Below are 11183 nucleotides of genomic sequence, written 5' to 3'. Positions count from 1 at the left end.
GGAAGGTATAAACGAACAGGTAACAGGTTTGACTGATGTGCGCGAAGAATGCGGCGAGTGCGATGTTGATGAGTTTATCGAGTTTAAACGCGACGCGCATTGGTCTCCAAGCAAGTTTTACTTTAACTACAGACGAGTTTAATTATATTAGTGAAGGTATTAAAGGTAGATATTGTACAGGAAAGGAATGGCCGGAAATCATTCGACGCGCATTGAAGGACAGTAATCCGTACTGTTCTTTCGCGGCAAAGGAGCAAAGATGGTATGTCAAGCAAAACACGGGTCGCTTTTTTCACAGCAAATTTCGGTGCACATTCGGGACTTGTCCCTGTGTCCATTGACTTGGTTTGTTTGGATAAAAAAAATTTTACAGTAAACTATTCATCAATTCCTGTTCATCCAACCGGAACAACAAAATCCACCCATTTAAAAGGATTAAGATTGGAAAAAGTTAAACAACGTGTAACGAATCGATGCCCCCGCTGGACACATGTTGAAATGCTCGAAGAAGTTGAACCCGACGTCTTAGAATCAGGAAATAGGGATGACGCGCCATCCAAGGAGGTGTTAAAAAAGGCTCGAAACGCGGCGATTAGGATAGGCGTCCCGTCCAAACAGGAATTAGAAGCGCTTGCGAATATGCAGAAAGAACAAAAGGTCGACGGCGTTGCGGTGAAAGGAAAGTTGGGCGGAACGTTGCAGCATGTAACTTCGACTCCCAGTATCATGCTGTGGTCGCAAGAGACGTTACAGATTTTCCACGAACGCACTAAACGTGACATAATGTACATAGACGCAACCGGCAGCGTGATTAAAAACCGAGGTAACGATGCGCATTTTTACGTTTACGAAATAGTTGTAAGAAACCCGAACAAAGGGGAAGCGCCGTTGGCTGTCGCAACGTATGTGACAAACCGCCATAATATCGCATCTATTTCGCAATTTTTGAAACTCTATAAAAGCAACGAAAATAAATACGTCGGTAAAACGAACGTTAAACTCAAAATGTGCGATAGTTCAATGGCGCTTATTCGTTCAATTTTAGTCGAGTATATGGTTGAGGACTTCCACGCTTATATAGAACGGTGTTACGCGGTCGTATCGGGCAAAGCAAGTGACAGGCAGTTAAATCAGAAGCCGTTCCTACATTTATGTAATAGTCATATAATGAAAAATTTGAAGCAATTATGCGGGTTAGTCAAAAAGCGACGCGCCGAATCGATGTTTATCGTTGGTTTATTAGTAGCCGCAGAGGGTATAAAGGAAATTGAGGAAATTTTGTTTCACATGACTTTACTTTATAATTCAAAAGACGCAAATCAAGCTAAAACCAGTTGGGATTTGTTAAATGATAAAATACATGTAATAATGTTAGTTTTCATAGTAATCGGTCGGGTTGGAGTAAGTAATCGTTGGATTTAGCATAGCATCTCCGACTGAATTGATTCAACTTTGATTTCATTCGATAATGAGATGGTATAAGGTTGTTTGTGCAAAAGTAAAGCTCGGGACTCGGTTTGTAGCAACATTTATCGGCGAAAGTACGTGACGCGCATACATATGGCTTGACGGCTTAAAAGAGCGGCGGGCGGCGGTCGGGTTGGAGTAAGTAATCGTTGGATTTAGCATAGCATCTCCGACTGAATTGATTCAACTTTGATTTCATTCGATAGTGGGATGGTATAAGGTTGTTTGTGCAAAAGAAAAGCTTGCGACTCGCTTTGTAGCAACATTTATCGGCGAAAGTATGCACTAGAGCACCCCTAAACCGTGTTTGCAATGGGGGTGTAGGGTTGAAGTGTATTCAGCTCGTACAGCGGCAGCTCAATGTGTTTTTAGACATCTTTAATATTTTTGGAAAGCTTGATTTTTGAGCTTTCGTATGGTTGTAAATTGAAACTTGGGCCATAACGATAAAAAAAGTTATTAAGGAAAAATCGATATTTTTTCTTGTTTCAAAAATATAAATTCATTTTTCTGCACAAGCCCAAGCGAAAATGTTTTTACATCGTTTGAAAGGGTTTAGCGCGTAAAATGTTATGCTTTAAAATTTAGCGAAGCGAATTTTGTTTTCGCGACTTATGTCATAATACGCATATGATATTAATAACCGAATATGAATATATTTTTTTTTAATAATTTTGGTATCGTTGGAAGGTCAGCCTATGATCTGTATCGTGTGAAAAAATGATGCCGCTACCTCGTAAGGTGGCCGAGTAACCCGCGTTCAAACTTTTGTTAACTGGCTAAGTCGGAACAATGAATGAAAGCTCAAGTACAGGGTTGCCATTTGGCCGTCTTCACGGCCAAATTCCAGAAATTTGGCCGTTTGAAAATCGGCCTGGCCGCGAAAAAATCGTTTGGCCGTAAGGCAGATATTTGGCCGAATTTGGCCGAATTTGGCCGAATTTGGCCGAATTTGGCCGAATGTCACCTGGTACTATATAAATCCACAAAAGGCATTGCTGGTTTCAGGTTATCAATAGATTTGTGGACGATTGTGTTGTCATAAATATGTCTCCGAAAAATTGTTACGTCATAAACTAATCTTGACTGAGTTTGTAAAGAATTATGCTGCAATCGTAATGCTTTAGCAACATAACCGGGTTTGAAACCACTGATAAGCATATAGATAACAGTGTTTTAAACATACAATTTACGAATTTATTTCCGGCTATATAGTCGTTTCTATAGAAATCATCAAACTTTTAACGTGATTTGGCCGAATTTTGGCCGTAAGAGAAAAAAAAATCAAAAACGTGATTTGGCCGAATTTTGGCCGTGAGAGAAAAAAAAATTGGCCGTCAAGTGTTTTGACCATCTGGCAGCCCTGCTCAAGTACATTTAGTTGGTTTCCACTGAAAAATAACAAACCTATAAATGTAGCTTAATTTTAAATCACTTTTTGAAAGAACTTTCAAAACGTATGTAGGTTATATGTGTCAAAATGTGCTGCAAAAATTGTGATGTAAAACGCTTGGCAAATCAACTTGCAAGTAAGAAACAAATGTCTATGGACAATATTGAAAGTTCAGACCTTGCACGGAACCTATCATTATGGAATTTAGTTTCTATAGGTAAGTGGGCTACTGCAAAAATATATGTATTCCATTTCTTTTGTTTATTGTTTATCTGCATAGTTCTTTTTTTGTGCCAAATGCACATGATTTGGTTTGCATGGTAGAAATTTCTGTAAAAACTCAGAATAGGTTTACTGGCTTCACAGCCAAACTGGCTTGGTTACTTAAACCAACAAATCGGAGCAAAGATGCTCCTGGTAAGGTTAAAACCTACCTGGATTAACCAGACACTACTTTCTACCAACTGAGCTATGTGAGCTTAGCAGTTAAATGGGGTATTTACTGGTCAAGAAAACTGACCAACAATTCACTACTTGACATTGTTTTCAAAACAAGCCCATACAATTAAGATACAACACAAAATCTATGAATAAGGCCTTGTTGGTTGCAGTTTTTATTCCTAATTTAATAATTTATGCAAATAAAAGAGTAATCAAAATATGAGGAACTTTCACTCAAACAAGGATACCATGGGGATAGGCCCTGGAGGCAATGTGATGGCGCCTTGCTGTTTTTTGCAATGTCAGCTTTCTTATAAGTTTTCCATTGTTACAACACTCACATTTCTATGGTGACGAATGCGACGGCTGTAGATGCCTATTCAATGTAGCCTATGATACAGTCTGACAGTGAAAAGTTGATTCCCCCTTCCCCTTACATTTTTTCTATTGCTTAAAATCCTCCTAAAAGGCCTCCTAAACCCAATATTTATGGCCAGTTGTGATATTAACCTTTACCACAACTTTTTGTAATGAATAATTTTTCAAAGGATAGTGTCTGCTGTGTTGATTTGGTGTTTTACCTTTCAACTGGTTAAAAAATGTTACTTTAAAGGAGTTGGAAGTACTTTGGGAGCAGGAGTTTATGTTCTTGCTGGATCTGTGGCAAAAAATGATGCTGGACCATCAATCATACTATCATTTTCTGTTGCTGCATTTGCATCTCTGTTGGCAGGTAGGACCAAAATTAAACATGGTAATGCTGTCTAGTTTTTAAGCTGCAACTTATAAAGGCACTAAAAACCTGTACGTTATGGTACAAATGACCTTCTGCAATTAGCTTTTTCTCTGACTGCACCACTGACATTGTACAAAACTCTTCACCTATGGTGCTAAGTGTATAATAACCATATGGCATGACATCAAAACCTTAAAAAAATATTGGTGTATACCATGGTGTGGTTTGTTTATCGTTTAGGTTTATGTTATGCTGAATTTGGAGCCAGGGTTCCCAAAGCAGGATCTGCATACATCTACAGCTATGTTACTGTGGGTCAGTTTTGTGGATTTGTTATTGGTTGGAATCTTATACTGGAGTATATCATAGGTAATGCTGGTTAAGTATTATTTTGTTTAGTATAACAGGATTACAATTCAATTTTTCATTAAACATGTGGTATATAGTACATTGTGTTTTGGCATGAATGTCATGCTGTCTTTGTTTTGATCAATGCCTTATATTATTGTCCTCATTTCTATGAAATGTTCTTGTGGGATGTTCTGTTTTAAAGCCGTGTTAGCTATAGTGTCCTTTTTTTAAGTTGTTTTTTAACTTTAATTTAACTTCTAACAATGTTAAATGCAAGCCTTTTCTGTCTTTTGCCAATATGTTTTTTTCGACACCCCCTTGTCGGATTTATCACCACCAAATTAAAGGTCATGCAATTTATCTAATTTTCAGATTTCTTTAAAATCATAATACAGAATCATAAAGGAAAATTGTATTCTTTACTCATGCGTTCTTTTTTAGTTGATGAAAGTAAACAAGACCAACTACCATTAATACCATGTTAATTTTTTATGCCTGCAGTTGGTTGCATGCTAAAATTGTATAGCTTTTGTTGCTTAACTTAAAGTGGCCAGAATACAGTATTTTCCAATGAACATTTATCTTTTTTGGTTTACCACCCAACACTTGGACTTTCAAAACATATCTTTGTGTACTTGTCAAGATCTTTTGTGAAATTCATGTAGCAAATAAAGTAGTAATTTTTTTAATTATTGATTAAAGTAAGTTATAACCATTTTAATATTTTGTTGTTGTACTGTTTCAGGTGTATCAAGTGTTGCACGGGCTTGGAGTGCAAATGTTGATGCACTGACTGGTGGCATCATTGCAAATGCTTCAAGGGCAGCAATGCCCATGAATATAGCGGGATTTGCTACCTACCCTGACTTTCTTGCTGTTGGTCTCATTTTAGTTATTACAGGTATTATTTTGTTTATTTGCTAATATTGTTTGAAATTATCAGTGCAATTTTCTTAATCATTTTATTTTTACAGTGTTGCTGTCCATTGGAATGAAAGTGTCAAGCATTCTTATCACTGTTTTGACTGCTATCAATGTAGTTGTTCTTTGCTTTTGCAGTATTACAGGATTTATTAATGGTAAATTTGGTAGCTACATACAGATTAGTTTGGTATTAAATTCATGTGGATGATGTTTTTTTTGCGATGGACCTTTACATTTTTTTATGATTGTGTTTGTTTTGTTTAAAAAATGTTTGCTTATCTGTTTTCTTATAGTGTCTTATTTGTTACAGCTGATATTAACAATTGGCATTTGAAACCTAATGAGGTGAATGGACATGGAAATGGTGGTTTTATGCCATATGGTGTTTCAAAGATGATGGAAGGTGCAGCTTCTTGTTTTTATGCATTTGTTGGCTTTGATACAATAGCTTGTGTTGGTAAGTGGACACAATTTTAATGTTTCAAGCCTGAGATTGTTTTGATAATGTGAAAAATATCACTATTTTAACACAGCTTTAAAGTCATGTTGTAACTTTGATGGAAAACCATCAAATCAGTGTTTTTAATTTTTGTACAACCTGTGACTTCCTAATTCCTATCGATCACTTTTTTCATACATAATGGTTAACACTACTATATACCTCTGAAAACATATAGACACATATTAAGGCCAGGGTAACTTCTAAATAGTTCCGTGTTTAACAAGGTCTATCTTATCGTTGCACAAAACTAACTAGATGGTTTTTAATGAAAAAATGCATGTAGGACTGTAAGTGTCAGATTGGCTTATTCATTTGCATTGTTTTTCTATGGCAATACTCACTTTATTATATCAATGGATACATTTTCTGTTCAACAATGCAACTGTCTGGGTCCGCTACTTGTCCTGCTACTGTCACCTGGTTGCAGCAAAACCGATCAAACCTTTTCTTTCCATAACAAAGTTTTTGTTTGACGATTTCGTCACTACTTTGTGACCCCATCAAGACCTTAGCAACTGCAAGGTTGAAATCCAGTGCATTAAATGATTGCTGACTTTTCCGAAATCCTACACAGATACTCACACTGGCTAACCATGCCTGAAATTGTGTATCTCCTGGTTATTAGGATACTTAACTACAAGCAGCATGCCTTGCAGCATCAGTAATGATGCTGCAAGGCCTAAAGATTTTTTTTTTTAGCCTAAAGATTTTGTTTTGCCTGGCTACCTGTACAAAGTAAAATAAAACTTGTTATAAAGGATTGGATCATTGTATTTCTTATATATTTTCACCAATAAAGGTATTATTTAAGTCTCTCAATGTTTTGCAGGCGAAGAAGCCAAAAATCCATCAAAAAATATACCGAGGTCCATAGTTATTACACTGGTCATTTGCTTACTGGCTTATGTTTCTGTTTCCTCTGCATTAACATTAATGCAACCATACTATTTGTTGAATGAAAATGCTCCTCTGCCGAATGCTTTTATTTATGTAAATTTAGGTTGGGCATCCAAACCGATAGCAGTTGGTTCCATTTGCGCTTTAATTGCCAGGTATAAATTAAAAAATGTATTGCTGCTTTTTCAACACGTTTTATGTTTGTGATTTTATCATTTCATGTGATACTTTGATTTTGTTGATTACATTGCCAAAAAAAAATTATGATTTAAACCATAACGTGGTTTTCAGACAATTGCATGCTGCAATGCCTTGGTGAATGCTGCAATGACATCATTGATTAATGGTAATAATTGAACTTTACACAATACTTTTCAGCGAAATGGCTATGACACTGTATTTTTCTTCAAACTATTAGCGTCTTAGGTGCAGCTGTTGGGATGCCAAGAATAGTATTTGCAATGGCCCGTGATGGACTCATATTTACACAGTTCTCCAAGGTATCCCCAAACTCACATGTTCCTGTAATTGCTACTATTTTATCAGGAGTTTTTTCAGGTGTGGTGTATACTTATGTTTGAGTTGTGAAATGCTTCTTCAACAACATTATTATTGCAGCTTTAATGGCATTGTTGTTTGACCTTGATGACTTAGTAAACATGATGTCTATTGGCACATTAATGGCTTACACGTTAGTGGCATGCTCTGTGTTATTACTGAGATTTCGTCCAGATAAAGAAAAATTATCACTGGGTAAAAATGTCCATTTCAACCTAATATGGAAAACTTAACAAATGTTCTTCAGAGGAATCAAAGGAGTTTGCTTCATTTCAAAACTATTCCTGGAAGAATATTTTTAGTCCAAAGATGGAAATACCAACACAATCAACAAACATGCTTGTTAACATTGTTTCCTCTTTGTCAGGTGCCATACAATTGTAGACTAATACCCGATACACCAGGCACACAGCTTCTACCTCTCTGTCAACGATCCCTATACAAACACTAATTGTCTAATGTTTAATGTCACGGGGCTAAAAGAATCAGTGGAATGTGGTTTAGTCCTAAAACATATACATTATTTTCCATTATTTTTTGTCAAATGAAATTTTGGAAGGAGTAATGTTCCAATGAACTAACTTGTTAAAGAATATAAGTGTAAGATGAAAATATGCCCTGTTTTTTGTACTAAAACACTCGTTACTTTAATGCTTGAGTTTTCTTATGGGTCTTGTTACCTTATGACATATTATTATGCTAAAAACACATTTTAGTGGTCGTTATGATCTTGTTGGCAATACTTCTTGTCTGGGGTGATGGAAACCTCGAAAAATGGTGGGGAATTTTCCTGCTGGTGATATTGGCAATGTTTTTATTGCTTTCAGTGTTTGTAATTGGAAGGCAGCCAAAAAGTTCCACTAAACTCTCCTTTCAGGTAATTTTTGTAACTTATTCTGAATATAAAATTCTTGACAAAAAGCTTGTTTAGACACCATTGGTCCCCCTTGTTCCAATGTTTAGCATGATGTTTAATATTTACTTGATGTTAAAACTTCCAACAATGACATGGGTGAGATTTGGTATATGGATGGTATTTGGTAAGTTCGAGAAAGTTATTTATTTGTATGCGTGTTTCTTGTCATTCTGTTGCTCCTTTAATGCCATATCATCATTTTCTCTTGGCTAATGTGTGATTTGCTATTGTTAGGTTTCATTATGTACTTCGGTTATGGAATACGTCATAGCAATAACATGGTTAATGACTCTCTGATACAAGATGAAGAATGTGTAAACGAGGAGTAGTACTTTGTGCATGCAGATTTGCTCTTGACAATTTTACTGTTTTTGCCAACTTAATGTTTGACATACCATTGTGGAAGTAATTTTAGTTAATGTTTGCCTGCTAAATCATAGGCTCTTACCAATATTATAAATTTTTCTGTATTTGTTTTTTATGTGGTTGTGGGTGATATTTTCGTGCAGTTGTATATTCCAAATCTCATTTCCATGTTTAAGGCAATTGATAAATATAAATATAGAGCCTAATGAGTGGTCAGCAATCCAAAGCAAATAAATATAAAGGAAAGAAACTGTGAACCATTGTACATCAAATAAATTCAGCGGCTATTCTTAATTGTGCCGTAAAGACATCTCTTGGCTGGTTACTTTTTGGTCCCGCACTTGGTTCGTCTGCAAAAAGCAATTCGCATGTCCGTTATCTGAAGGAGGCAAATTGGTATTTCTATGAAAATAAGATTCGGTGGTGAGAAATGCCCACCGTGTTGACCTCTGTCACAAAGGAAACAGCATGCCACAGAGCAAACCAGTAATGCATAGGGGTAAATTTTTCGGTTGAATGAGCGCACATGTGTGTGCTGTTGTCATGGCGAATGTCCAGGTGTTTGGGGGCAGTTTTAGTGGGGTTTTGGGCTATTTTATTCAGGTAGTAACTTGGTGATAGGTGCTGCTGAAAATTATGGTGAAAATGGAGCACAAAATTCAAGCTGTATTTGTGGAAAAATGAACCGTTTAAATGGCCGATTATTCGTGATTTTACGAAAGATCCATCCCAGACCACGGATTAGTCAATATTTTGGTAAAAAAGCAACAAAAAATGGAACTAGATCGTACCGAAAAAAAAATCGTTTAACTGCCCGACCTGGAATCGAGAAGTTGCCAATCAGCCGCTAGATGGCGGAAAAGCGCGATATCAGTTTAAAAAGACGATTGTCCAACGACGACGTTCTGCGAAAAGGATATGTAGACACTATGCAAACGGACATATCAAAGGGTACGCTGAAGAAATTTCCGACAACAAGGTCGTGACAAACAATCGCGTCTGTTACCTGACGTATCACCCGGTGTTTAATCCACATAAGCCTGACAAGCTTCGTGTGGTCTTCGATTGTGCTGCCCGAAGCAGAGGCGTCTCGCTGAACGACACACTCATGAAAGGTCCGATTTTGTAAACTGTTTAGTTGGCGTGTTAACCCGATTTCGCTGTCAGTCAGTTGCCTTGATTGCTGGCATCGAGGCAATATTCCACCAGGTTTGAGTGGAACCCCGTGATCGCGATTCACTCCGATTTCTTTGGTGGCCCGATGGAGATATGACATGCACACCTCATCGGATGAAAGTGCACCTGTTTGGCGCGACGTCCTATCCGAGATGCGCCACCTTCTGCCTAAAGCAGACCGCAGATTCATTTGGTAAAAACTTTGATCCACAGGTTAAAAACATTCTGAGGCGCAATTTCTACTTGGATGACTGCCTCGCATCTGTCAAGGATGTAGATACTGCGATTGAGTCCTTGGGGTTCATTGGTTTGTAACCGAATGCGCATTTCGGTTTAAGGTCGAACTTCCAAGCAGGCCACACACGCGTAGAGGAATTCTTTCAGCTGTCAGTTCACTTTACCAGCACCCTATAGGTTTTGTATCTCCCGTGATTTTGAGGGCCGAGCTATTGCTGCAGGACTTGTACAAATCGGAAATAAATTAGGACAACGACATTCCTGAGTCGATTTTCCGATAACTGGAAGAGGTGGCTTGCTGAGTTGTCTAACTTTAGCAATGTTCTCATTCGACGTTGCTTCAAGTCCTCGAAGCTGAAACCGCCACTGTAAGTACCAACTGCATCATTTCGCTGGTGCATCTAAGTATGCGTATGGAGCCGTGTCATATCTTCGCACCGAAGACAATCGCAGAACAGTAATGTTCTTTCCTGATTGGAAAATCCCGACTTGCCCTGTTGAACACGAAGACGACCCCTCGACTGGAGCTTACGGCTGCTGTGCTCGATGCGAGGATGGATAGCCCCATGAGAATGGAACTGGACTTGACCATTGAAAGTTCGGTTTTCTGGAGTTATTCCACTGCTGTTCTGTTAAGTATTCGAAATGCAACCAAACGGTTTCCAGTATTTGTCGCCAGCAATCGCCTGGCCGAGATCGAGCGACTGACCGATATTAGGATTGGAATCACATTCCTACGAAATTGAATTCCGCCAATAATGCCTCAAGAGGTCTACCCGCCGAAGCCCTTGTCAAATCGAGTCGCTGGTTAAAAGGCCCAATGTTTCTTCTGGAGCCTGAATCCAACTGGCTGTCGCACCCGCCAAATGCTCCCGATCTTCCTCAGGAATTAAATCCGATGGGAAAGGCTGCGGCCTCCTGTACTGTTGAAGTACATCAACCGAAGCACCATGGATCGAAACATTGAACGTTACTCATGCCTACATTAAAGAAAGTCATGATCTGGTGTATGAGATTTAAGATACTTTTGATGCATTGAAGGAAATCATTAGTTGTCCTGTTAACTAACATTGGCTTGCCTGAGTTGAAGATCGCCTATAGTAGGAACTTGTCAAGTACGAGCAGCGGAAAGGCTCTGCTTCATTTCTCCCTGCATTAAGTAGAAATTCCCGATTGAAAAAGACTGACTGCAGTCGTTCCGTGTACAAGTTAACCCATG

At 38.0% G+C, this 11183-nt stretch overlaps 1 protein-coding gene across 1 annotated transcript; it reads left to right on the top strand.

The window, feature by feature from the left end:
• Positions 1-2859: 2859 nt before the first annotated feature.
• LOC145912586 (high affinity cationic amino acid transporter 1-like) lies at positions 2860-8830 on the top strand. The gene is made up of 13 exons (XM_083000109.1): positions 2860-3077; positions 3915-4034; positions 4278-4406; positions 5134-5289; positions 5363-5467; positions 5623-5769; positions 6644-6866; positions 7130-7269; positions 7330-7464; positions 7517-7636; positions 7986-8146; positions 8201-8309; positions 8420-8830. Exons 1-13 carry the CDS (start codon positions 2948-2950, stop codon positions 8512-8514), a joined length of 1770 nt encoding a protein of 589 aa, XP_082856235.1. The 5' UTR covers positions 2860-2947; the 3' UTR covers positions 8515-8830.
• The last annotated feature ends 2353 nt before the right edge of the window (positions 8831-11183 follow it).

The sequence above is a fragment of the Ascidia mentula genome, chromosome 8, assembly GCF_947561715.1.
Source record: "Ascidia mentula chromosome 8, kaAscMent1.1, whole genome shotgun sequence".
NCBI classification, from domain to species: Eukaryota; Metazoa; Chordata; class Ascidiacea; order Phlebobranchia; family Ascidiidae; genus Ascidia; species Ascidia mentula.
Note: the sequence above shows the minus strand (reverse complement) of the source record. Positions and strands in the feature narration are given on the sequence as shown.

Excerpts from the sequence above, each read along its gene's own strand:
- LOC145912586 (XM_083000109.1), top strand. The coding sequence starts at position 2,948 with ATGTGCTGCAAAAATTGTGATGTAAAACGCTTGGCAAATCAACTTGCA. Across the intron at positions 6,867-7,129 it reads ATTTGCGCTTTAATTGCCAG|CGTCTTAGGTGCAGCTGTTG; the intron begins GTATAAATTAAA and ends TCAAACTATTAG. Across the intron at positions 8,310-8,419 it reads TGGTATATGGATGGTATTTG|GTTTCATTATGTACTTCGGT; the intron begins GTAAGTTCGAGA and ends TGCTATTGTTAG.